Source organism: Agelaius phoeniceus, chromosome 13 (assembly GCF_051311805.1).
Source record: "Agelaius phoeniceus isolate bAgePho1 chromosome 13, bAgePho1.hap1, whole genome shotgun sequence".
Lineage (NCBI taxonomy): Eukaryota > Metazoa > Chordata > Aves > Passeriformes > Icteridae > Agelaius > Agelaius phoeniceus.
In genome coordinates, this window is record NC_135277.1 from 329,633 (window position 1) to 353,474 (window position 23,842).

Below are 23,842 nucleotides of genomic sequence, written 5' to 3' on the forward strand. Positions count from 1 at the left end.
CATTGTGCCACCTGCAGCCAGGTGCTTCCCGAGCCAGGCGTTTTCTTTGGCAGGGCTGTGGGGTCAGCGCGGGTCCCAGGCCAGTGGTTTGCGTAAGAGCATGGTGCTTCCTGCCTGCCTGCCCCGCAGCACCGCGATAAGCACGTGCTGACAAGGGCCCTTTGTAAGCTCCTCTCAGCCCCGCGTGTCACAGGGCTGCACAGCAGCTCCTCACCTGCCTAGGCACGGCTGCCAGCGCCCAAAGGAGGCATCCAGAGATAAGGTTCACGGGTGGGGCAGGCAGCCCGCGTCCCATCCTCCCTCCCACCACCGCTCCGGACTCCAGCTCCGGACCTGCCCCTGTCCATGCATCCTCCATATAACCCCATGGGGCACAGCTGGCTCCCTGTGTCCCCAAGGGCAGGCCTGGGCTTGCCAGCTACAGGAAAGACTCCTGAGCATGCTGCAGTGACACTGGGGTGAGTGCTGCCTGTCTGGTGGGTGCCTTCTCCCCCTGGTGGGACCGTGGCCCTGAAGGTGGGCCTGGGGCACCACAGCCCCTGGGGCTAGCTGCCAGGGTTGGCCCAGCCTGAATGCCTGCGGTCAGGGTACTGCCCTGCAGAACTAACCCAGTTTAGCACAGCAACCTGCCCTGTGCTAGATTTTCTGGGCTGTTCTCAGCATCTCGGTTACCAAGGTGACTGTTTCCTGTGTGATTGCTAATGCTTCACGATCTCGATCATGGTATCTGAGTGACTTCCTTTTCTCTGTAAAGAGCACTAGGACCTGCTCCTGCCCCGGGCTGCCAGACTCATCGCAGGTGTGGAGGATTCAGGTCAGTTTGGGTTCAGGTCACTTTGGGTTCTGCTGCATTTGTGTTGCTAACGACATGGTCCCGTGCTCACCGTGGGTTGTTCTTTACAAATGACTGAAGCTGTGTTTCACTTCTCACCTTTTCTCCTTGGTGGAAGTCTCTCTCTTGAAACAGGGCTGATAGATTTTCCTTGTGTTATTCCTTACCAGACAGTTTCTCTGTCAGGCTGCTGCACACAGACCTGGGGTTGCAGCCCCACAATATGGACCTCATGGGAAGCGCGATTCCCGCAGCCTGGTTGGGGAATTCTCTACTCCGGGGTCTGCCAGGGCTGGAACAGCCTAATCTGGCGGGGCTTCTGTCCTGCCAGCCCCGTGTCACAGCATAACGCACCACTTGCTGCACCAGGTGGGAGACTGGGCATCTTCTGCGTGCTCTTCACTGCAGGCACCCTTACACCCCCGGTCACTGCCGCGGGCCCGTGGCGGGGGCTCACGGCTCTCACGGCGCAGATCCGGGTTTCCTGCCTGGGCTGGCATAGGGTACCCCCCGGGTGGCAAGGACAGCCCCATGCTCGGCTGCAAGAGGCCACGCAGAGCCCCGGGCTGTGCCCGGTACTGGCGACGGGGAGCGGCCCCGAAACTGGCGGGCGGCGCGGAGGGGTTGTCGGGGGTCCGTGGCGGACCCGGCGATGCAGCACGGGACGGAGGGGCGGGCGGCGGTGACGGCATCCGGCGGCGCCCGGCAGAGCGGCGGCCGGGCCGGGCCGGGCCGTGCCGAGCCGAGGGAGCCGCGCGGGGCCGGTGGCTCGGCCGTCGGGGCGGGGCCGGGCGGCGCTGACAGCTGCGCGGCGTAAACAAGCGGCCCCGCCGGCCGCCCCGGCCGCCCCTGCCTGGGCCGGGCCCGGCTCCGGGGCGGGCGCTCCGGGCGCCCCGCGGCGTGACGCGGCGCCGCCGACAGACGGGCCCGGCTGCCGACGGGACGGAGCGGAGCGGGCAGGCCGTGCGGTAAGGACGCGGGACCGGCATCGGCCTGGGGTGGCTCGGCCGGCCGGCGACCGCGGTTTGACAGCTGGGGCGGCCCTGCCGGACGGGACCCGGGCGGCGGAGGGGCCGGGGCGAGCGGCGGGGCCGCAGCCGCTGGGCAGCCCCAGGCTTAGGGCGCTGCCGGCGGGGATGTGCGGGCCCGGCGGTCCCCGGGAGCGAGCGGGGAGCCGGGAGGTCGCGCTCGGAGCTGCGGCGGGGGCAGCCGGAGCCGCCTCTGCGGGAGACCGAGGGGCAGCCAGGCCGCGTCCCGCCCCGGCCCCAGCCCGGCCGCCTCCGTCCGGAGCTCCGCCGCTGGAGCCGCCCCATGCGTGCAGGCCCGGGCCCGGCGCTCAGCCCGGGGCCGCTGGGCTGCTCCTGTGCGGAGCTGAGTCCTTGGGCAGCGAGCGCCGGCCGGGCCGCGGTGCGGAGCCGGGAGCGCGGCTCCGGGCTGGGTGCGGCGGCCGGGCCGTCCCGGCACGCGGTGCTTCGCTGGCGACGGGTCCGGCGGGAAGGCGCCACGGGATCCGGGCTGTGCCCCGGCGGCCAGACTGTCCCCACGTGCAGCGGTCACCGCCGAGGGGGACCAGCTGGGACCAGCGAGGGGAAATAGCCCGGCCTGGGGGCCAGGTATTGGCACGTACACTGGTGGACCGCGGCAGATAGTTTTCCATTGTGCCGTACTGTGCTGAGGGCCTTGACAGTCTGGCACCCGGGGCTCCCGTACAGCCTCCGGCGGGTGCTCGCGGCTCTGGGCGCTTTGTTGGGGCGGTCCGGCCCGGGGCTGGCCGAGGTGTGGTCGCTGATGGGGAAACGCGCTGTGCCAGGGTCGCTGCACTGTCTGTGCCGTAGCCTCTGGTGGGGTCTCCGGCGCTGCTCGGAGCTCTCTCCTGTGGCAGTGCCACAGGCTGCCAGCTCGCTGTGGCTACTTCTGGACGGAGGGGGATGTGGCTCCTCTGGGCACTGCCGGCTCTCACTTTTCCAGCTGTTCCTGAAGCTTGACCAAATATTCCAGGGTCCCTCTGGAGCTCCGGGTGTGGAGCTCACCCTGGCACCATCATGTCATGGGCTCCCTTACACTGAGTGGGTCATTCCCCCTGCTCTTTCCCTACAAGTTCTTACGTTTGCTGTTTCACAAAGTGTGAGCTGTTCCTGGGCATCCCTGGGCTCATGCTGGAGGTGACGGTGTGCCTCTTTTCCTGGTCCTAGTTCCACCGGGTTGCGGGGATGAGTCACACCGGTGTCACCATGTTGTGCTCCAGAGGAAGGGCAGAGCTGGGCTGCTGCTGGTGACAGGCAGCACAGCGCTTGCTATGGCTGCCAGGCACTGCCTGGTCAATGGCTGTGGAAATGAGAGCCTGCAGGTTTGCTAGAAGTCAGGAGCTCCCCTTGACTTTTCTCCTTCCAATCTCATTTTGCTGGGATTCCTCACACAGCACTTGAGGACATCTCCCTTGGGCTCCCCTTGGGACCGGAGAGGCAGGCCTCCCGTTTCAGTTGCTCCCACCTCTGTACCCAGATAGTCCCATCCCAACTGGAGCAGGGGTAGTGGTAGTGGCAGCAGGAAGCACAGCAGTCTCTCTTGCCTTGCCTCTCCCCTCCTTTGGTGCCCTCCTCTCCTCCTGGTTGATTCTCTGTGTTTATAAGCAAACATTGGGTAATAGGCAAGGTAAACAGCACCTCCACGCAGGAGCAGACGTAGGCACACGGCCAAGCCAGGCGGCTCCCTGGCTGTCGGTGTGCCGTGGGGGGCAGCAGGCGCTGTGTGCCAGGCCCCCTTGCCCAGGGGCTGACCCACATCTCAGCGAGGTGCAGCCTGCCCTCCCGAGGTCTGAGGAACAGTGCCCTGGGCATGACCTCTGTCCTGTCTCTGCAGATCGTGCTTCTGTCCTGGATGGTTTGTTCCTCTGCTTCTGTGGGCTTGGCCCCATGTGGCCTTGGGCTGAGCTGGGACCAGTAGGTCAGAGAGGCTGGTGTGCCTCAGAGTGCTGACGCCGGGAGGCTGCTGGACCTGCTTCTCCCAGGACCCTCCTGCTCCTGGGACCCTCCTGCTCCCCAGCTCGAGGAACCCCGATACTCTGATGGATCTGAGGCCCTGCTCGCTGCTGTTGCTCTGGACTCTGGTGGTTGCCCTCACTCTCCTGGACCAGGAAGTGCTGGCCCAGCATATTTACACCAACACCTGGGCTGTGCTCGTCCCTGCAGGACTCCAGGAGGCTGACAGGCTGGCCAGGAAGCATGGATTCCTCAACCTAGGCCCGGTAAGTCTCCTGCTTCCCTCTACTCACTGAACTAGTGTTCTCTGACGTGGTCTGGGCAGGCGCTGAGCTTAGTCCCAGAGCTGGCTTGGGGCCTGCTCTTTCTGACAGCAGGGCCACTGTGTTTGAGCCTGTTTGCTGTGGCCTTCCAGCATCTGCTGCCTTGACTCGATGCTGGCAATTACCTGTATGGAGCCAGGGTCTCCCCCTGTCACTGGGACCGCTGGTGGCATGGTGTGGCACGCTGCCTGCTGGATGGGGAAGGAGGAAAAGCCCATCCTAGTGTGAGGAGCTGGACTGGAAGTGCTGTGTGATGATGGATGGGGAAGGCTTCCAGATTCCACTGCTGCTCCGCACAGCAAGCTGCCCAGTGCGGCATGGCCTGGGTTCAGCGGGACAGCAGCAGCGCCTCTGAGCTGTCCCCAGAGGGATCTGACAGCAGCTGTGTATTCTTACTCCTGAACTGTCCTTGACAGAAGGTGTGTCAGCAGGTCCCCCCAGCTCTCAGCTTTCCCTGCTGTCAGGCAGCGACCAGGCAGCGTGCGTGGCTGTGCTGGGAGTGAGCTGTTTCTCTGGGAAGGAAGTGCAGGGTGAAATCCCAGAGGAAATTGCACAACTGTGGCTGTGGTGTCAGGACCTCGCTGTGCGCAGCTGCTGGGAGCAGTGGGAGGGTGGCTGCTGCAGGAGCCAGCAGGACCTTGTCCTGCCCCCCAGAAGGAGCCCTGCATGGGCACTGGGTACTCTGGGCCCTCTGGAACTTGCATCATAGGAGTGAACTGTGGGGGTTGTGGCTAGACCCCAGTGAGGGCGTCTGTGCTGGGTGGGCCATGGCATTGCCTTAGGCAGCTGCTGTCAGTGTGGAAGTGGCTCAGAACAGGTCTCAGGGGAAAGAACTTGTCAGGCCAAGGCAGCTGCCATGCATAGGGGACTGGGAGAGTGGCATGTCCCACCAGCTTCGATGTCTGATGAGACCCCTTGGAGTGGGGATGGGGGTGAAGTACCATCAGCCTGCTCCTGGCAGTGCTCCCCATCATGCTGTGGTGCCTGGTCCCAGGCCTGGCTGCTAGGGCCAAGGGACACTGCTTCTGTGGCTTCATCTCCACAGTGCAGGGCCTTGTACTTCAGTTGAGAGCCCAGGCCTGTCATGAGTTCCATCCCTGTGAGCCACAGAGGCTCTGTGCCAGCTCTGCCCTTGTCTTCTCCCGGCACCGTGGTTCTGCGCCTGGAGGCTGGCACCTCTTCCTGGCTCCCCATCCCCTCACAGCAGTGAGCCTGCCCTTGCAAGCAGAGCCCCACATGCTGCAGCAGCCCAGGCTGTAGCAGGAGCTTCTGGTCTGGGCATGTTTTCTCCTGTTCTGGAGCCTGTCCCACTGTCTGCGTTGCGGGACCAGGTTTGCTGGCCAGGGCTTTGCAGACGGGTCGTGGCAGTCCAGTGGGAAGAGTGTGGCTGGAAAGAGCCTGGGGCTTTCCCTTGCAGGTTTCTGGACTGCTGCTCCTGGGGGTGTGTGCCACTGGGACAGGATATGCAGCCAGGCTGGGAGTGGGGGGACTGGGTGCATCTGGCAGTGCCCCAGTAAGAGAGCCCCAGTGTCCTTCTCTGAGAGGATCCTGGCCTCAGCCTGGGCTCTGGACACTGTCCCCAAAGCTGGGCTGTCCTGGCATACCTGTGGCTATGCTGCTGCTTATGGAATAGGAGCCCGTGGCACCTTGGGCTGAGGGCCCATGACTGGCTCTAGTGGCCTTGGGGAGGGCTTGAGGAGGGCACAGGGGACAGTGGGGGGTCGTGGGTCAGAGGTGGGGGCTGCATGTGGCAGCGAGGTGGGTTTGTAAGGGTTTGCACTGCTGGGATTGTGCAGAGAAGGGGGCACAGGCATTGCCCCCCACTGCTGGGATTGGGGTCACTGGGGAAGGACACTGATGGTGCCATCCCTGGGCTGTGCTGACAGGACAGTGCCATCCTGGGAGGGGGTGGTCCTGTCTCCCACACCACTGGGCTGCAGGTCCAGCATGTTGCTCCACTCCAGGGGCTGTGGTCAGGCATACAGGCAGCCTCCTAGCCTGGGGCTGGCCGGGGTAGGTGTGAGCTGTGGCCAGGGGTCAGGCAGCAGCACTGAACTGGCACCAGGGACACGTGGTGCTGGGGGGTGGCTTTGTCCTTGCTGAGGACAGGGACAGTGAAGATTAGGGTGGAAGTGTGTGGGCTGGCCAGCTCCTGGCTGCCACCACAGTGTCAGTGCAGACCTAATCCAGGTGGATGACCAGTCAGAGCTGCAATCTGTGTGCAGGAACAATCTGGGCTCTGTCCATACCCCTGGAGGGAGTGAGGGATGCTGAGGGAGAGCAACCAGCCTGCATTCCCCCACCAGCCCTGTGCAGAGGCTTTGTACCTTGACACCTCCTCAGGGGCTCTGAACTGACAGGCATCCTGGGGAACACAGTGTGCCAGAGGAACGGCTCCAGGGTTTGGGATGAAATGTGTACCTGGGAGAGCTGACTGCTGCCCTGGGCCTGAGGGTGCTCACCTGGGTGCACCTTGCTTGGCCCAGTCTGTTCAAATTGGCAGAACATCTGCAGAGCTCTAATAAGCTGGGGAGGTTTGTTAGCCCCAAACAGACTGTTTTGGGGCAACCTGAGATGGAGGAGGTGAGATGTCTTCATATTCCTACAGCCCTTGCAGCCCAGCCCCTCCAGCTCTGGCACAGCCTGGGCAGCTGGATCCTGCCTGTGGCTGCTGCCTGGGCTTTGTGGCTCACAGGGAGCTGCTCTGTGCGTGCTTGTTCCCTTCTCCCCAGTTAGGGCAGGCTGCTGGGCTGGGAGGCCCTGGGCAGCCAGGGTGGGGCCACTGTGTCTGTCAGCCCCAGGATGTGCGAGAGGGGACACGGAAATGACAGCACTGGAGACGGTTTGGGGTTTAAAAATAACCATCTGGGCGGCAGAATGGCCTCCTGGCCCCACCAGCTGTCCTGGATTCCCGTCCTGCCCCAGATGGGCTGTGCTGGAGTCCCACCCTGGGCTGTCCCCACATGGGAGTGGAGCTGGGGTGAGGACAGCACTGCTGCTTGGCAGTGGGAGTTGGGCCCCGCTGGGGTTGGATGCCTGCATGCCCCCTGCTCTGCCCCACTGAAACTGGCTGTGCCTCAGGTAGAGGCTGGCACTGGGTGGGTGTTCCAGTGGGGCACCTGGGGAGAAGGCAGCAGCCTGTCCAGAGGTGCAGAGGCTGGTGCAGACCCTGCCCTGGCTGGGGCCACCTGGAGTGTGGGGCCTGGAGCCACTGGGACCTTCTTCCAGGAGGAGCTGGGTGGCACTGGGGGAGAAGCCGTGGGTTTGTCTCCTGAGTCTGGCGTCTCTCACAGGCTGACTCTGAGAGGCCTGTCCCTCTCTGCCACTGCTTGCCTGGGCCTTCCTGCTAGGGCAGCAGTTTTTTTGGACAATGTTAGACTTGCTGCCATGTAGGGACCTGCAGGAGCGTGAGGTGCACAGCAGTTGCATTTCTGGTACTCCAGGGTCTTCCCAGCTGCCTTGTCCCCAGCTGCCACAGCTTCCCACAGGTGGTCCTGCCCAGAGGACAGGACATAATACCAACCACTCTGGAGTGGGGGCCCAGCCCGTGCATGGCAGCCCTGGACCTCAGATAGCACACACAGGGTGTAGAGGATCGGGGAGACCAGGCTATCAGAGCTGTCCCATGAGCAGCATTTCTCTGTTGCAGATCTTTGGTGACTATTACCACTTTCGGCACCGTGGCGTGGCCAAGCGTTCCCTGTCGCCCCACCAGCCCTGGCACAGCCGCCTGGCCAGGGAGCCCCAGGTACGAGCCAGCAGGGCCTGACTTTGATCCCGGCACTTCACAAAGGCACGTGAGGCAGTGCTGGGCACAGGACAGGGCTGAGCTGCCTTAACCACTCCTTGGCAGAGGGGGGTGGGAGCCTGCCCCATGTCTGGCAAGGGCAGGGGGTTGGTGGAGCCAGTGTCAGTGGCCTGTGGGTTGTTGCAAGGCCAGGGCCCAGGAGAGCCTCTGTCCCCAGGAGAGCTCTGTGTACTTGTACGCAGGACAAGGTGTGCAGGGCAATAAACAGATCCCAGAGCAGTGGTGTGTGGGGGCTGCTGTTCTCTACCCTCTGGCTTCAGCCCAGGCCCTGGAAGGCGTGTGGTGTGGCGTGGCAGCTCTTGGCAGCCTGTTTCTCAGCAGAGCTTGGCACTCTGACCGTCCCGCTCCACTGGAGCACAGCCTTTGCAGGGCACAGCCAGGAGGGGGGCCTGGAGGGGCAGACTGGGGCTGGCAGTAGCTCTGACAGCTCCAGTACTCTGCCAGGCCAGAGCTGACTCAGCTTCCTGGGAAGAGCCCCTCCAGGCAGGCTGAGGGCTGGGGTCATGAGGGGTCGGCAGGGGATCCCACACCTTCTCTGCCCTCAGGTGCAGTGGCTGGAGCAGCAGGTGGCAAAGCGCAGGACCAAGCGGGACGTGTTCATGGAGCCCACGGACCCTAAGTTCCCGCAGCAGTGGTACCTGGTGAGTGTTGGGTGAGAAGGGGGCCTGTGCTCATGATTGTGGCTGCGAGCTTGGGGACACAGGTGTGGCAACCTAAGAACTGCTGTCAGGCAGCAGCTGCTGCCAGACTGGCAGGAAGGAGGAGGAGGAGAAGGGGGAAAGCCTGAGGCAGCCGCCCAGTGCTGTGTTATGGGAACACCCCAGGGAGGAGGCTCTGCTCACAGAGCTGTGGCTTCTGCCTGGAATGCTGGGAGGGTGGGCAGGGGACCCAGGGCTGGACTAGGAGGTACAGCCTATTGCCTAGCCCAGGAATGGGTCTCTGCCTCTGCCTGCTTCCTGGAGCTTGGGCACAAGCCTGATCTCTGCAAAGGGTGCCTTGTCTGTGAGACTCAAGCATAGGCTGGGGCTCAATCTTGCTTTCAGAGCAGCCCTTCTCAGCTAGTTGTGCCCAGCCTTGTGTCCGGGTCCCTGGGGTTCCTTGTCACAACCTACAGAAGAGCAGGGTGAGAAACTGTGATGGTTTTGGGCCCATCACAGTGGCTATGGGTGCATCTCCTAGTGCCAAGGCTTCTCTTGGCAGTACAACACAAACCAGCGGGACCTGAACGTGCGTCAGGCCTGGGAACAGGGATACACAGGCAAGGGCATCGTGGTGTCCATCCTGGATGACGGCATTGAGAAGAACCACCCTGACCTGGAGGCCAACTATGTGAGTTTGGGTGACGGTGCGGGGTGGAGTGCCATGGGCGCTGGTCTGGGCAGCTGTGTCCATGCAGGGCAACCCCAGAGCTATGAGGTACAGGGCTGGTGCCCACCATGGTGGGACATGGAGATGGGATTGGAGCCTGCCCACCCTGCTCAGCAGCTCAGCCTCATGCCATGGAGTAAGGGCAGTGGGGCTTGGTGGCTGAGGTAGACAGTCTCCAAGTGTCCAATTTGTCTTCCAGGACCCAGGGGCAAGTTTTGATGTCAATGACCAGGACCCGGACCCGCAGCCCCGCTATACGCAAATGAATGACAACAGGTGAGGCAGGAGGGAGGGGTGAAGATACAGAGCATAAAAGTGTGGCAGGGACTTGGTGCAGTGCCACCCCACATGGGCCACTGGGAGCTGTGAGGCTGGTGGCATACTTCTGCCCCATGGGGAACCCTTCACCTCCCTTTTTGGCGTGAGCAGCATCCTTTTTCTGCTCAGAGCCAGTGTGAGCTGTTCAGTGCCCTGGCTCTGGAGCAGGAGGGCAGATGGAGGAGCCTTCACTGGCTACCTGGTCCGAGGGGACAGGCTGCAGCCCGGGTGGGGGTTGCTGCAGCTGCAGCCTGTACTGACCCCTGTGCTCCTCACACCCTATTTGAGCATGCTTCGTCCTACTTTGGTTGCAGACATGGCACGCGCTGTGCTGGGGAAGTGGCTGCTGTGGCAAACAATGGCATCTGTGGAGTTGGCGTGGCATACAACGCCAGGATCGGAGGTGGGTGCTGCCCTGCGCCAGCTCCTGGGGGTGCTGATTGGCTGCAGCAGCAGCTGGGCTGGCGGCCCTGGCCCTGCTGGCTGCAGCAGCTGTGACAGCCCGTGGCACAGGGGGCAGCAGGGCTTGGGGGTTCTCACTGGTGGCACCGTGGCCGCTCTGCCCCGGCCGGTTGCTGGTGACATTTGCTCTCTGGCCTAGGAGTGCGCATGCTGGATGGGGAGGTGACCGATGCTGTGGAGGCCCATTCCCTGGGTCTCAACCCCAACCACATCCACATCTACAGTGCCAGCTGGGGCCCTGAGGATGACGGCAAGACTGTGGATGGCCCGGCCCGGCTGGCAGAGGAGGCTTTCTTCCGTGGGGTCAGCCAGGTGAGAAGGAGGGTTTGCTGGGGGAGCACTGGCCTTACTCCTGCCCTCCTCCTGGGTCTCCCTTCCCTCTGCCTGTCCTGGGTGTTACCCTGGCCCTCCCAGGATGAGCCATCTTCCAGCCCATCTCTAGGATCAAGCTCTGTTAGTTTTTCTTGTTCTTCCTGTGTGATGGCTCTGAGTCAGGACTCCTCCCGTGTGGTGTTATCTCTGTGAGGGCTCCTGTGTGGGATGCTCTCTCCCTGCTCTCCCAAGCCCTCTCCTGGTTCTTTTCTGGTTTTGTGCCAGGTGCTCACCCTTGCTTCCTCCACCCGTCATCCTCCACTGTCCCTTTGTGCTGTCAGTGTTGCCCAGCTGGAGAGCTGTCATGTTCTGCCCAGGATTCCTTACAGACAGATGCATGTGGTGCCATAACGACTCTGTCACGTCCTCTGCGAGGGTAGCTGCCACATTTGGGTGCCAAGACATGGCCAGGACTGTGTTGTGGGCTCCCACAGCTCTGCCAGGCACTGCAATCCCACACAGACAGAGTCAGGCCAGGTGACTTCTGAGCAGAAAAAGACTTGGGCTCCTGGAAGCCTCACATTGTCTGGGCCTCCTGCTGCCTGGTGTGTCACACTGGGACAGCCCTGGAGTCTCTGCCGAGGTGCTGGGCACCCTCCATAGGCACAGTGGTGGTGAGGGCACCCAGGTTGGTGGGCTGTAACTGGGGTGTCATGCTGTCCCCCCATGTCCCAGCTGCATTTGCTCTGTCTGTTCGATTCAGGCTGGCACCACCCACTTGTCCCCAGCTCCAGCCTGGGGTTTCCTGTGTGTGGCACTGTTGGTGCTTGCCCTCACCCTGCCTCTGTTGCCAGGGCCGAGGTGGGCTGGGCTCCATCTTCGTCTGGGCATCTGGGAATGGGGGCCGCGAGCATGACAGCTGCAACTGTGACGGATACACCAACAGCATCTACACGCTGTCCATCAGCAGCACCACCCAGTACGGCAACGTGCCCTGGTACAGCGAGGCCTGCTCCTCCACCCTCGCCACCACCTACAGCAGCGGCAACCAGAATGAGAAGCAGATTGTGAGTGGGGGCTGCTGCTGTCCGCAGGCTAGGGGCTCAGGGGGTGGGATGTGCCTGCAGCATTTCCTGCCCTGGCCCTCCTCCTCGCAGGTGACGACTGACCTCAGACAGAAGTGCACTGAGCTGCACACGGGGACGTCAGCCTCAGCTCCCCTGGCTGCCGGCATCATCGCCCTCGCCCTGGAAGCCAAGTAAGGGATGGATGGGGGTGGCTGTGCCAGCCCCATGCAGCAGTGGCACCTGGACGTGGGCCTGCCTGGGGCCAGCAGGAGCTAGCACTGACCCGAGCTCTGTGTCTCCCTGTAGCAAGAACCTGACGTGGCGGGACATGCAGCACCTGGTGGTGCAGACCTCGAAGCCAGCTCACCTGAATGCCAATGACTGGGTCACCAACGGCGTTGGCCGCAAAGGTACCGGGGTGCTGGGATGGGAGCCGTGTCTCCCTGTCCCACATGTACCACTGGCCTTGGGGTGCTGAGGCACAGTGCCCTGGCAGCCCTGTGGGATGAAGGAGGCAGGAGGGCCCAGTGAGCATGCAGCATGGCCAGGCAAACATCCCTCCCTGGGTACCCCCAGGAGCGGTGCTGACCCCCTCTTTGTCCACAGTCAGCCACTCGTATGGCTACGGCCTGCTGGATGCTGGGGCCATGGTGAGCCTGGCCAAGAACTGGACCACGGTGGGACCTCAGAGGAAGTGTGTCATTGACATCCTTGCAGAACCCAGGTATGGGCTGGTGAGCCCAGGAGAGGATCACTCAGCGTCTGTTCTGCACAGGAGCTTGAGAGCCTCTGGGCCCAGAGCAGGGAGTGGGGAGAATCTCGGGGACTGAACTGATGCTGAGACCCTCGGAGCATCCTGCTGCAAGAGCCTGGGGAGAGCTGGGAAAGGCACCTCCAGCCATCCTGCTCTGGTGTCACTGATGAGCCTCCCTGCTGTGGGGCTGGGCCAGTCAGTGTGGGCAGACTGGGGCGCTGCGGTTGGGGTGCAGCCAGCACGAGTCATCCTGGACAGAGGGGCTTTTCAGGGGGCAGACAGAAGCTCCTTTGACTCCTGCTTGGCTGCTGCTGCCACAGTGCAGCATGTGCAGTCTTGTCTGTGGACAGGGCACTCCCTCAGGGCTCCTGGGTGGGGAGATCATGTTGCTGTGCATGAAGGGAGCTGGGGCTGGGCCCTGACCCCCCTGGGGAGCCAGCCCTGTGTGGATACAGCAGGCACATCCTGTGCTGGCATCGTGGGGGGAGCGGCCACAGGCCAGCAGCAGGATGGGGACGGCTCTGCCCATCCCATCCCTGGCTGGGCCATGCAGGGTGTAGCTGGCCTGCGGTGTGTGTGAATAAAGGGCCTATTCAGGGCTCCTGTGCAGCAGCGCCTGGGGAGGCAGCACTGGGCAGCGCAGTTCCCGCCCCTCGTGGCCAGGAGCTGGGGCACCCCTTCTGCCTGCACCCGTCTGGGAATGGTACAGTGGTGGTGCCACTCTGACCCGCTGTGGATTTGATTCCCGCTCTAGCTGTCCTGGTGCCCAGTCCCCAGGACAGCTGCAGAGCCCCACAGCAAGGAATGGAGACTGTGGTCTGTCCCCCTGGTCTGGGACCGGCCTCACGCTTGCCTGTCCTTGGCAGGGACATTGGGAAGCGTCTCGAGGTACGGCGGAAGGTGGATGCCTGCCTGGGGAAAGCCAACTACATCAGCCGGCTGGAGCACGCGCAGGCCAGGCTGACGCTGTCCTACAACCGCCGGGGGGACCTGGCCATCCACCTGGTCAGCCCCATGGGCACCCGCTCCACCCTGCTGGCTGCCAGGTACGTGCTGGGCTCTGGCGTGCCCCAGGCTGGCCCCTGCTGAGTCTGGGATGTGTTGACAGCCACATCTTGCCTTTGTTGCTCAGGCCCCATGACTTCTCAGCCGATGGCTTCAATGACTGGGCCTTCATGACAACACACTCGTGGGATGAGGATCCCTCCGGGGAGTGGGTGCTGGAGATTGAGAACACCAGTGATGCCAAGAACTATGGTAGGGGTGTGCTTCCCTGTCCACTGCCTCTGTCCAAGTCTGGGATGTGAGCTGTGTAGTCACCCAGTTTCCCCCCCTGCCCCTGCTCCTGAGCTGAGGGGCCAGTAACATCTTGGATGTTTTGGGTGATGTGGCTGGGGAGAGGCTGGACTTGGGCATGTGGGATGGTGCTGCAGCCCCTCTGGGGCAGTCCAGGCAGAAGGAGACCCCATGCCAGCCCCCCTGACCCCCTGTCCCTTGGGAGTCCTGTGCAGGGACATGGCCCCACAAGAGACACTCTCCCAGGTGGTGGGCACAACCCTGCTGTGCCCTGGCAGCCAGGATGGGGGACCAGTGTGAGCCCCCTCCCTGTGCCTGTCGTGGGCACAAGTGGTCTTGTGGGCACCTCTGTGGTCCTCACCGTGCGTTGTTGCAGGCACGCTTACCAAGTTCACGCTCGTGCTGTATGGAACGGCCACCGAGTCCCCCAGCCTCTCCAACCAGCTGGAGAGCAGTGGCTGCAAGACCCTGACCCCCAGCCAGACCTGTGTGGGTGAGTGTGGGGACAGCAGGGGGGGAAATGCGGGTGCAGGAGCCCCCAGCCCAGCTGACCCTGCCTGTCCCACAGTCTGCGAGGAGGGGTACTACCTGCACCAGAAGAGCTGCCTGAAGCGCTGCCCTCCTGGCTTCGCACCCGGCATCCAGAGCACGCACTACAACCTGGAGAACAGCGTGGAGCCCATTGCACCCCACCTCTGCCTGCCCTGCCACCCCTCCTGTGCCACCTGTGCGGGACCTGGCCCCAACCAGTGCCTCACCTGTCCTGCTCACTCACACTTCAGCAGCCTGGACTTCTCCTGCTCCCACCAGACACAGAGCAGCCGTGCGTCCCCTGCCCTGGCAGACGGCGAAGGACCAGCTGAGGCCCCCCCTCCAGTCAACTTGCCTGTCCTCATCGCCAGCCTCAGCTGCATCCTCATTGTCATCATCTTTGTCACCATCTTCTTGGTGCTGCAAGCACGCTCGGGCTTCAGCCTGCGGGGTGTGAAGGTGTATGCCCTGGACAGCGGGATCATCTCTTACAAGGGGCTCCCCTCCGACATCTGGCAGGAGGAGGGTCCCTCTGAGTCGGACGGTGAGGATTATGAGGCCCACAGCGAGAGGACTGCCTTCATCAGAGACCAAAGTGCCCTTTGATGAGCCCTCCTGCCCCTCCCTCCTCACTGCCCAGCACCGCAGGCCTGGGGCAGGTGAGGCTGAGGGGCCCTGGACTCTGCCCCTGTCCCCTTCCTGCACTGCAGCAGCCTGGGGCTCCCACCCACTGGCACCATCCCTCAGCCCTAGTCTGGGTGGCCAGGCATGGTCTTGCAGGCACCATCCCCAGCACAGCACCGTCCCAGTCTTGCACCATCTCTCCTGGCCCTGCGTCCATCCTGTGCCCCGTGCCGGGGCGTTTGGTGGCAGTGGGGCCCGACGCTTCCTGGCCCTGCACTGGCAGCAGTGTCTCCCATGCTGGGTATATGGCTGCTGCTTGGGATCTTGTGAGCTCTCCAGGATGGGCAGCGTGTGAAATCCCTGGGTTGCCGTGGCTCAAGGTGGTCTTGCTGTGGCAGGGCTGAGCCCAGCCTGTGTCACAGCATCCCCCTGCCCCTCCCACCCTCAGCCCGTGTGGAGCTGCGTCCCAGGCTCAGTTCATTGTGTCCCAGGTCCCTGCCGCCTCCCCTGGGCCTGTCTGCTTCCACCCGTGCCCTTCGACAGCAATAATGGCCAGGCCTCAGCTGCTGCTGTCCACTGCCTGCCCATCCCACCACCGCTGCCTGCAGCGGGCAGGAGCCCTGGCACCGGGGAGCATCAGGCTGGGCACCGCCTGACCCTGTGCCCATGGCACAGCCCACAGCCTGGGCAGGGACCCCTCGCACAGTCCCTGCTTTGGGGGCTACCTTGGGCCCCTTGTGTTCCGTCCCTGGGGAGGGCTGTAGGTGCTGCTGGCTGGGACTGTCAGGTAGCGCCAGTGCCAGCACTGCCCCAGCTCTGCCTGCGTCCTGCCTGTGCTGGGCAGTGCCCAGCATTCCTGCAGCCCTAGCCCCCCAACGTGCCTTGCCCCCACTTGGTGACAATCTGTTCTGCTCCCCGCTGGAGCCCTTCCCCTTGCTGCCCCTTCCCCGTGGGCTGGGGGCCAGTGCCACGCGCCCCTTTGCCGTCCGCCGCCGCACACCGGGGCCAGCCGTGGATGGAGCCGCTGGCCAGGGGCCACAGGACTATTTTTCTATAACAACTTTTTGGTGCACAGTAATTTTTTCTTGTAATTTAATCAGCCAGGAGCTGCCTCCTGAGCCTGTTTTTAATTTAATGGATGTGGATATAACGCTAGAGAGACTGAGTTATTAAATGTTCAGAACTATGCAAACCAGCTGCGCTGCCTGTGCTCTGTGTGCCGTGGGTGCCCAGCTGGGGCAGTGGCCTGGCCGTGGAGACTGTGGGCCTCAGGGGCACCCAGATCTGCTCTGCAGGTGCTCTGCAGGTGGGCTAGAGCCCTGCCCAGACCTTCCCCCAGGGTCAGGCACTGCCCTTCCCTGGCTGTGGGCAGGAGATGTGGTGGGGACAGGCAGGGAATGTCCCTCACCTGAGCAAGGGGAAACAGCTGCTTATGGGGACGTGCATCGAGGGCAGTTAATTCAGAAACGGGCTACATGGGGGTGTGTGTGCGCGTGTAAAAAGCCTGGGGACTTAGCACCCCTTTCCCACAGCACGAGACTCAGTCCCTTCACCACAGCCTGGGCCCTGGCTGCAGCCCCTGTGTCTAGCACCACCCTGGTGCAAGAGTGGCCGGGCTGGACCTGAGACCCACTCGTGCTGTGGCCAAGCTGCCGACACAGCCCACCCCAGCCTCACCGAGCCCCACAAAAGAGCCTCTTGTGGCTGCGCTCCATCACAGAGGCAGCTCCTCTCTGTGGAGTCGCTCGGTCTCGCTGTGCCTGGGCCGCAGCGGCTTCCTGTGGTCAGGAGCGAGGTCCCCGTGGCAGGCACAGACTGCAGCGCGCTCACCCGGCTCTTCCTCTTCTCCCGAGGCGGGGCTGGGGCCGGGCAGCAGTCTGCCTTCCAGAGAGAGCCATTGCCCTTGCGGTCAGACCAGAACCGCCCGGCCCTGAGCAGCCGCCCAGGAGCAGCCTGGCCAGGCGGGGAGGGAGCCACGCTGCCGGGGGGTGGTGGTGGGAGAAGTGGTACGGTGTCAGCCCTTCCTTGGGGCTGCTCCAGGATGTGGCCACCCCACATTGCTCCGCTATAGGAAGGCGAGTCAGCAAAGCTCCCGGCTGACACGCTTTTTCCCTGACTTCCTCTACAAGTGTAATCGGCCCAGCAGTGTCCTGCAGGTGACATCGAAACTTCTCTGGCGCCGGAGCCTCCCTGGCAGTCACAGGGGAGCGCTCAGGCCCAAACAGCCAGGCGGTGGCTAGGCTGAGCTGAGTGGAGCTGGCCTGGGCCGTGCCACTGGGCAGTGGCAGTGGCGGTGGCAGCTGCCAGGGCTGGGCAGTGCTGCCGTGGCAGCAGGGAAGCCCTTTGAAGGGAAGGTGCCCAGTGTCGTCCTGGCTCTGTGGATGCAGGCTGGCACCAAGGGCTGGGGCATGGCACTCTGTGTGTCCATCAGTGGGTGCTCTGTCCTGCAGCCCTTCCCTGTCACAAGGGCCAGGCTTGGGGATGGTGACAGGGTGCCCACAGTTCAGTGGGGCTTCACAGAGTCCTCAGGACCCCCCAGGTCCTGCAGTCTCTTGGAGACACAGGGACATGGAGTGGGACTGGGAGTCAGGCAGAACCAGGCACAGCTGAGGGGCTTTGCTGGGTGGGACTGGTGCTAAATGAAGGCTCCACAGGAGCAGTGGAGCCCTTGGTTACAGGGCTGGACCTGGTGGTGTCAGGCCCTGGTGGGAGACAGCTGGGAGGTGTGGTGGGGCTGGGAACTGCCTAGCTGCAGCAGAACTGTGTGCTGGCTGCTGGCGTGGGGACTGGCAGGGAGGGCAGGAAGCACAGGAAATCTCGCAATGGCTGTATGGTCAGCACTGGGTTTCCTGTTCCTCCCCAGGAGCCGGAGCTGCACCAGGTCCAGACCACATCAGCCCCAGCCCCAGAAGGACGCCAGCAGCAGCCTCACAACGAAGACTCAACAACAAATGTAGGTTGGAAGGAGGGTGCCCTGGTGAGGTACTAGCAGAGACAGGGGGACTCCTTTGTGGGGCTGGGGGGGTAGGTCTTGGTGAGGTCAAGGGCTGTGCCAGGAGACATCCTGCGCTGCACAGGGAGGTGCCCCAGCACTCTCCTGCTCCTGCTGCACTCTTGTTTCAGGGCAGGGCACCCAGGGACTGCCACTGGGATCAGTTTGACTCCCAATGGCCTTACTGGAGTCCTGCATGCTGGCACATATCCAGGTTCCACACCTTTCTCTGGGGCTCAGCACCCTCCTCAGCTTCTGCTGGCTTCCCACCAGTGTCCCGGTCCCAGGGAGCTCCCACACTGTGGGCATAGGGGTGGGAAAGGGCAGGACAGGACTGGAACTGCCGGAGAAGAGGGGCTGGTGCTGCCAGGGGTGGGGGCTACAGCCGTGCTGCCCTTGGGGAGCAGCCCTGTGCATGGCAGAGGTGACACTGCTGTCTATGGCTCCACACTTCCTCCTTCCCAGCACCATCCCCACAGGCCCCAGCTCCCACAGAGCTTGGAGCAGTCATTCTGCTGCTTTGAATAGGCTTTGCAGGGCTGTTTGCAGTGGGTGGGGAGGGCCATCTCTGCTGCACAGACCGGATGATGGGCTAGGAGGGTGTGAAATGCAAAGGGCCCGACCACTAGTGCAGGCAGTGCAGGGTGGCAGCTGCGGCTCAGGCTGTCCTGGTGCCCCACAGACCCCCTGGCTGGACGGCGGTGCCATGGGCTTTGGGCCGGAGCTGTGGTGCCCGCAGGGGCACAGCGCACTGCTGCGGCTGCAGGATGGGGAGCTGCGCCTCCTGGAGCTGATGAAGAAGTGGATGTCACAGCGGGCCAAGAGTGACCGCGAGTATGCAGGGATGCTGCACCACATGTTCTCCCAGCTGGAAAAGCAGGAGAGCACTTGGCAGCTCCATGGCAACCATGGTGGTCACATTGAGAAGGTAGGGATGCCTCAGAGTAGGACTGTGCCCTGCAGAGCCCGAGAGGTGCTGCTGGAGGATGCCATCTCCACGCCATCCCTGACTCCCTTTCCTGCAGTCCTGGTGGGTGCTGGTGAGCCGGACAGAGACGCTGAGCCAGATCCTGCGGCGGCACGCGGAGGAGCTGGCAGCGGGGCCGCTGGCCAAGCTGAGCCTGCTCATCCGCGACAAGCAGCAGCTGCGCAGAGCCTTCAGCGAGCAGTGGCAGCAGCTCAGCCAGGACTACAGCCGGGTATGTTGGAGCCAGGAGGGGAACAGGAGAATGTGCTGGACCCGCTCCTGACCGTGTCCCTCTCCAGACGACGCAGCAGGAGATGGAGAAGCTGAAGGCACAGTACCGCAGCCTGGCCCGTGACAGCGCCCAGGCCAAGCGCAAGTACCAGGAGGCCAGCAAAGGTGCCAACCTGGCCCCTGTCCCCTGCGTGACCTCCCAGCTTCCCTTTTGGGTCAGGGATGGCTGGAGCACCCTGCACTCCGTGAAAACTACAGCCCAGCCTGGAGCGGGTGGGGGTTCATAGAGGAGAGCCCAGCCTAGCCCCCAGGAAGCCAGGCAGAAGCCTGGGGGCCTTGGGACACCACCCTGTGGGTCAGGGGCATCTCTGTGTCACAGTGTGACCACCCCAGGCTCGGTCCCTCTGCCTGCCCTGAGACCCTCTCCCAGTCCTCACCCTCTGACCCCTGCCCCGGTGCTGGGGCAGGTGGTGTCCTGGTGGTTGGGGTTTTCCACAGCCTCTCTCCACAGACAAGGAGCGGGACAAGGCGAAGGAGAAGTATGTGCGCAGCCTCTGGAAGCTCCATGCCCTGCACAATCAGTATGTACTGGCTGTGCAGGCGGCAGCATTGCACCACCAGCACCACTACCAGCGGGTGCTGCCCAGCCTGCATCAGTCCCTCTACGGTCTGCAGCAGGAGATGGTCCTCGTCCTGTAAGAGCCCTGCCTGCCCCGCTGCCCATCCCGTGCCCCACTGCCCACCCCGGCAGCACTGCCCATCCTGTGCCCTGCTGCCACCCTGCACCCCACTTCCGACCCCTGGGCATGCCCATGGCCCCCCAGAACCAGCAGTGCTCCCACAGAAAGGAGATCCTCAGCGAGTACTGCAGCATCAGCAGCCTGGTACAGGAGGACCTTTTGGCTGTGCACCAGGAGATTGCCAGTGCCATCCAGGCCATCGACCCTGCCACTGAGTACAGCAGCTTCATCCAGAGCCACCAGTATGGCTCCACGCAGCCACAGCCTCTCTGCTGGGTATGGCCCTGCTGCCTCTGGCTGGCAGCGGCCAGCACGGGGCAAGTGGAGGCACAGCTGTCCTGGGTGCCCACAGGTACGAATCTGAGATGCCACCAGCTGTGTCCTTTGATGAGAGCCTGCTGGAGGACACAGAAAACCTGGTGCCGGGGGAGCTGCAGCTGAATGAGCTGACCCTTGAAAGTGTCCAGCACTGGTGAGTGGGGCTAGCCATGGGCAGGGGCAGGTGAGGGGCAGGGGCCAAGCCCGCTGTTGGCACACGTCTCTTGCAGCCTGACATCGGTTGAGGAGGAGTTGGTGGCCGCCACAGAGGCCGTGAGTATCAAGGAGCAGCAGATGCAGGAGCTGAAGGCAGAGATCCACGATGAGGAGCAGGGCCGGAGCCCCGGGGAGCGGTGAGGTGCAGCAGAGGGGGGTGAGGGGCCCGGGCAGCGGGTGCTGACCATCCCCTCCCCTCCCCAGGGTGCACTTGTTGGGCAGGCGGCAGGGGCTGCATGAGGCACGGCAGCAGCTCGAGGGCTGCCTGTGTGCCCAGGCCAAGCTGCAGCTGCAGCGGGACCTGCTGGCCAGCAAGCTGGCAGAGCTGGGCGTCAGGGAGCCCCTGCCTGCCCTGCCTCTGCCAGAGGATCGGCAGTCCGTCTCCTCCACGGTGAGTCAGCCTCGCCTCCTGCGCTCCGGGAGCTGCAGGGATGGGGTGCACAGCTGGTGCACAGCCCACGCCTCCTTCCAGGAGCAGGAGCGGAGCGGGGCCAGCGCGCTGGAGACCCTCAAGAACCACATCACGGGGATCTTCAGCCCAAAGTACTCGGTGAGTCCCTGGGTGCCTCCCGCCACCCTGCTCTCTGCCCAGCTGCCTTGATGAGCCTGTCCTCTCTCTCTTCTGGCCACACAGCCCCCCTTGCTTCGGCACCTCCAGATTCTGCTCCCACCTGCCCTGGGCACAGCTTCCAGACACTCCTGCTGCCCCACCTCTGGCACAACTCAGGAGTGTGCATGGCTGGGCTCACCTTGTCTCCTTCCAGCTGCCACCCCCCGTGCCCCTAATCCCAGACGTGCAGAAGCCGCTGTGCCAGCAGGTCTGGTACCACGGGGCCATCCCACGTTCGGAGGTGCAGGAGCTGCTGACCTGCACTGGGGACTTCCTGGTGCGGGAGAGCCAGGGCAAGCAGGAGTATGTGCTCAGCGTGCTGTGGGATGGGCAGCCCCGGCACTTCATCATCCAGGCTGTCGGTGTGAGTGACCACGAGCAGGGGGATGGCTGGGGTGGCCTTGCATGGCCAGGCAAGGTTCCTGTCCATCACAACCTCTTGGGCTCCCTCCCTGCAGAACATGTTTCGGCTGGAGGGTGACAGCTTCCCCACCATTCCACTGCTGATCCAGCACCTCCTGCAGAGCCAGCAGCCCATCACCCGCAAGAGCGGCATTGTCCTGGCCAGGGCTGTGCCCAAGGTGAGACAGGGAGTGGGGAGGAGGATGGGGCCCCCTGGGCAGGGGCAGCTCTGCCTGGCCCTTTCTCCTGTTGATGGCTGGGCTGAGCACCGCAGGCATGCCTCTCCAGCTAGACAGGGGAACCAGGACCTCGGCTCTGCCTGAGAGGGGCCTGCAGGGGTCTGCGGGCCAGGGGCAGCTCACGGGTGTCTGTTTGCTGCAGGACAAATGGGTGCTTAACCACGAGGACGTGCTGCTGGGGGAGCGCATTGGTCGGGTGAGATGGAGTGCTGTGGGGTCTGCAGGAGGGCAGGGCTGTCCTCACAGGTCTGCCGGAGGACAGGGGTTGCCTTGGGCTGCACGGTGAGCTGAGCCTGGTGCACCTGTGTCTCGGAAGGGTAACTTTGGGGAAGTGTTCAGCGGACGCCTGCGTGCTGACAACTCCCCCGTTGCTGTGAAATCCTGCCGGGAAACCCTTCCGCCTGAGCTCAAGGCCAAGTTCCTGCAGGAAGCCAGGTCCGTGTGGCTGTTGGGCTTCTCCTGTCACATCTGTCCACTCTTGGAGCTGTTGGACACTGCTGGGACTGCAGCACCCTCGTGCTGAGGGCCGTGTCCCTGGGCGGGCAGGGCAGAGTGCCCTGGGGATGGCAGCGGGTGGCTTGTGCCCAGAGCAGCCAGGCCCCCCTACACTCACAGTGCCCATCCTGTCCCCACAGGATTCTCAAGCAGTACAGGCACCCCAACATCGTGCGGCTCATCGGCGTCTGCACGCAGAAACAGCCCATTTACATCGTCATGGAGCTGGTGCAGGGTGAGCGCCCCGTCCCCGCACTCCCCACGCACCCACGCCTGGGTGAGCTGCCAGCGCTGCCTGGCACCCACCGCCTCTGCAATCTGGGCACAGGGGGGGACTTCCTGACCTTCCTGCGCAGTGAGGGTCCCCACCTCCGCGTGAAGGAGCTGGTCAAGATGACAGAGAATGCTGCCGCCGGCATGGAGTACCTGGAGAGCAAGCACTGCATCCACAGGTGGGCCCTGGCAGGACGGGGAGCCCTGGGATCCTCACCACCCCATCCTGTGCCAGGTGGAGCCCCAGGGACAGCTGGGCACATGGCTGATTGCCTGGGGCTGTCTCAGGGACCTGGCTGCTCGCAACTGCCTGGTGACGGAGAGGAACACCCTGAAGATCAGTGATTTTGGGATGTCACGGGAGGAGGAGGATGGCATCTATGCCTCCACAGGGGGGATGAAGCAAATCCCTGTCAAGTGGACGGCCCCTGAAGCACTCAATTATGGTACAGGATGGAGCCAGGCATGGCCTGGCACCCCGCAGCTGGCACTATCCCACTCCCACACACCTGGTCCTGGGGAGGGAGGCAGAGACCCCGAGCACCTCAGCCCTCAGGACCATGGGCATAGCTGGGCAGCGGTGACATGCGTGTTCCCTGACAACAGCATTTGTCCTGCCCCATGTCCCCAGGCCGATACAGCTCAGAGAGTGATGTCTGGAGCTTTGGCATCCTGCTGTGGGAAGCCTTCAGCCTGGGTGCTGTCCCCTATGCCAACCTCAGCAACCAGCAGACGCGGGAGGCAGTGGAGCATGGTAGGGGACACGGCTGGGAGCCACCATGAGCTGTGGGTCCAGCACTGTGGGGCTGTGCCTGTGAGATGGGCCAGACACATCCCACAGCGGGATTTGAGGTGTGAGGGGCCAGTGATCCACGTCCCCATCCCTGTTGCCCAGGTTTGCGGCTGGACCCTCCGGAGCAGTGCCCTGAGGAGGTGTACCAGCTGATGCAGCGCTGCTGGGAGTATGACCCCCACAAGCGGCCCAACTTCTCCACCATCCACCAGGACCTCATTGCCATCCGCAAGAGGCAGCGGTGACAGGGAGCACCAGGGGCCCTGGATCCATCCCATAGCACTGCTGGGGACACAGCAGAGCCCTGTCTGGGCAGCGGGTACTGCGGGGTGGCTGTGTGGTGCTTGAGCCCCAGGGCAGGGGCTCCTGCATTCCTCAGGGTGGGACATGGCACCCACAGCTCCTGCCCGGCTTCGTCTTGTACAATAAACACACGAGCTCTGCAGCTGTGCATCTAGGAGCTGTGAGGGGACACAGACTTGTACTGCACTGGGACATGGTACTGGGACGAGACACTGCAATGATGCACCAGGACGGGTCGCTGTGACAGGGCACGCGGTGCACCAGCATGGGGTACCAAAAAGAAGTTACCAGAATGGGGTGCACTTAGACAGGAATGGCATGGGGAGTACTGAGACAGGGCACTGGGACAGAGGGCTGGAACGGGACCCTGGGACAGGGCACCGGGACAGGGATCAAAGACAGGGTACCGGGGTGGGACACCAGGATGGGGCACACCGGGATGGGGCACACCGGGACAGGGTACCGGGAGGGCACCGGCATCTGGACTCGGCTGCGGGGTTGGGGGTGGCTGCTCGCGCTCAGGGGCTGTGCGGTACCCGGCCGGTTCGGCGCCGCCCCCGCGGGCCGGGCTGTGCGGTACCGGCCGGTTC

At 63.5% G+C, this 23,842-nt stretch overlaps 2 protein-coding genes across 4 annotated transcripts; both read left to right on the forward strand.

Moving 5' to 3' along the window:
* The first annotated feature begins 737 nt into the window (after positions 1-737).
* FURIN (furin, paired basic amino acid cleaving enzyme) lies at positions 738-15,868 on the forward strand. Of its 3 annotated transcripts, none has more exons than XM_077185563.1 (16): positions 738-814; positions 3,692-4,076; positions 7,783-7,881; positions 8,487-8,582; positions 9,142-9,270; positions 9,509-9,585; positions 9,942-10,030; positions 10,229-10,401; positions 11,256-11,468; positions 11,559-11,659; positions 11,775-11,878; positions 12,075-12,192; positions 13,089-13,268; positions 13,355-13,479; positions 13,895-14,011; positions 14,087-15,868. In XM_077185563.1, exons 2-16 carry the CDS (start codon positions 3,897-3,899, stop codon positions 14,653-14,655), a joined length of 2,370 nt encoding a protein of 789 aa, XP_077041678.1. In that variant the 5' UTR covers positions 738-814; positions 3,692-3,896; the 3' UTR covers positions 14,656-15,868. The 3 variants fall into 3 exon arrangements, with proteins under 3 accessions (XP_077041678.1, XP_054498403.1, XP_077041679.1); XM_054642428.2 differs by lacking the exon at positions 738-814 and adding an exon at positions 1,537-1,800; XM_077185564.1 differs by lacking the exons at positions 738-814; positions 7,783-7,881 and adding an exon at positions 1,537-1,800.
* Positions 14,576-23,406, forward strand: FES (FES proto-oncogene, tyrosine kinase). The gene is made up of 20 exons (XM_054642426.2): positions 14,576-14,708; positions 17,537-17,626; positions 18,348-18,593; positions 18,691-18,864; positions 18,932-19,028; positions 19,375-19,558; positions 19,708-19,845; positions 19,956-20,075; positions 20,152-20,274; positions 20,342-20,528; positions 20,610-20,687; positions 20,902-21,111; positions 21,206-21,328; positions 21,531-21,584; positions 21,705-21,823; positions 22,024-22,118; positions 22,212-22,335; positions 22,445-22,602; positions 22,788-22,910; positions 23,052-23,406. Exons 1-20 carry the CDS (start codon positions 14,655-14,657, stop codon positions 23,192-23,194), a joined length of 2,640 nt encoding a protein of 879 aa, XP_054498401.1. The 5' UTR covers positions 14,576-14,654; the 3' UTR covers positions 23,195-23,406.
* The last annotated feature ends 436 nt before the right edge of the window (positions 23,407-23,842 follow it).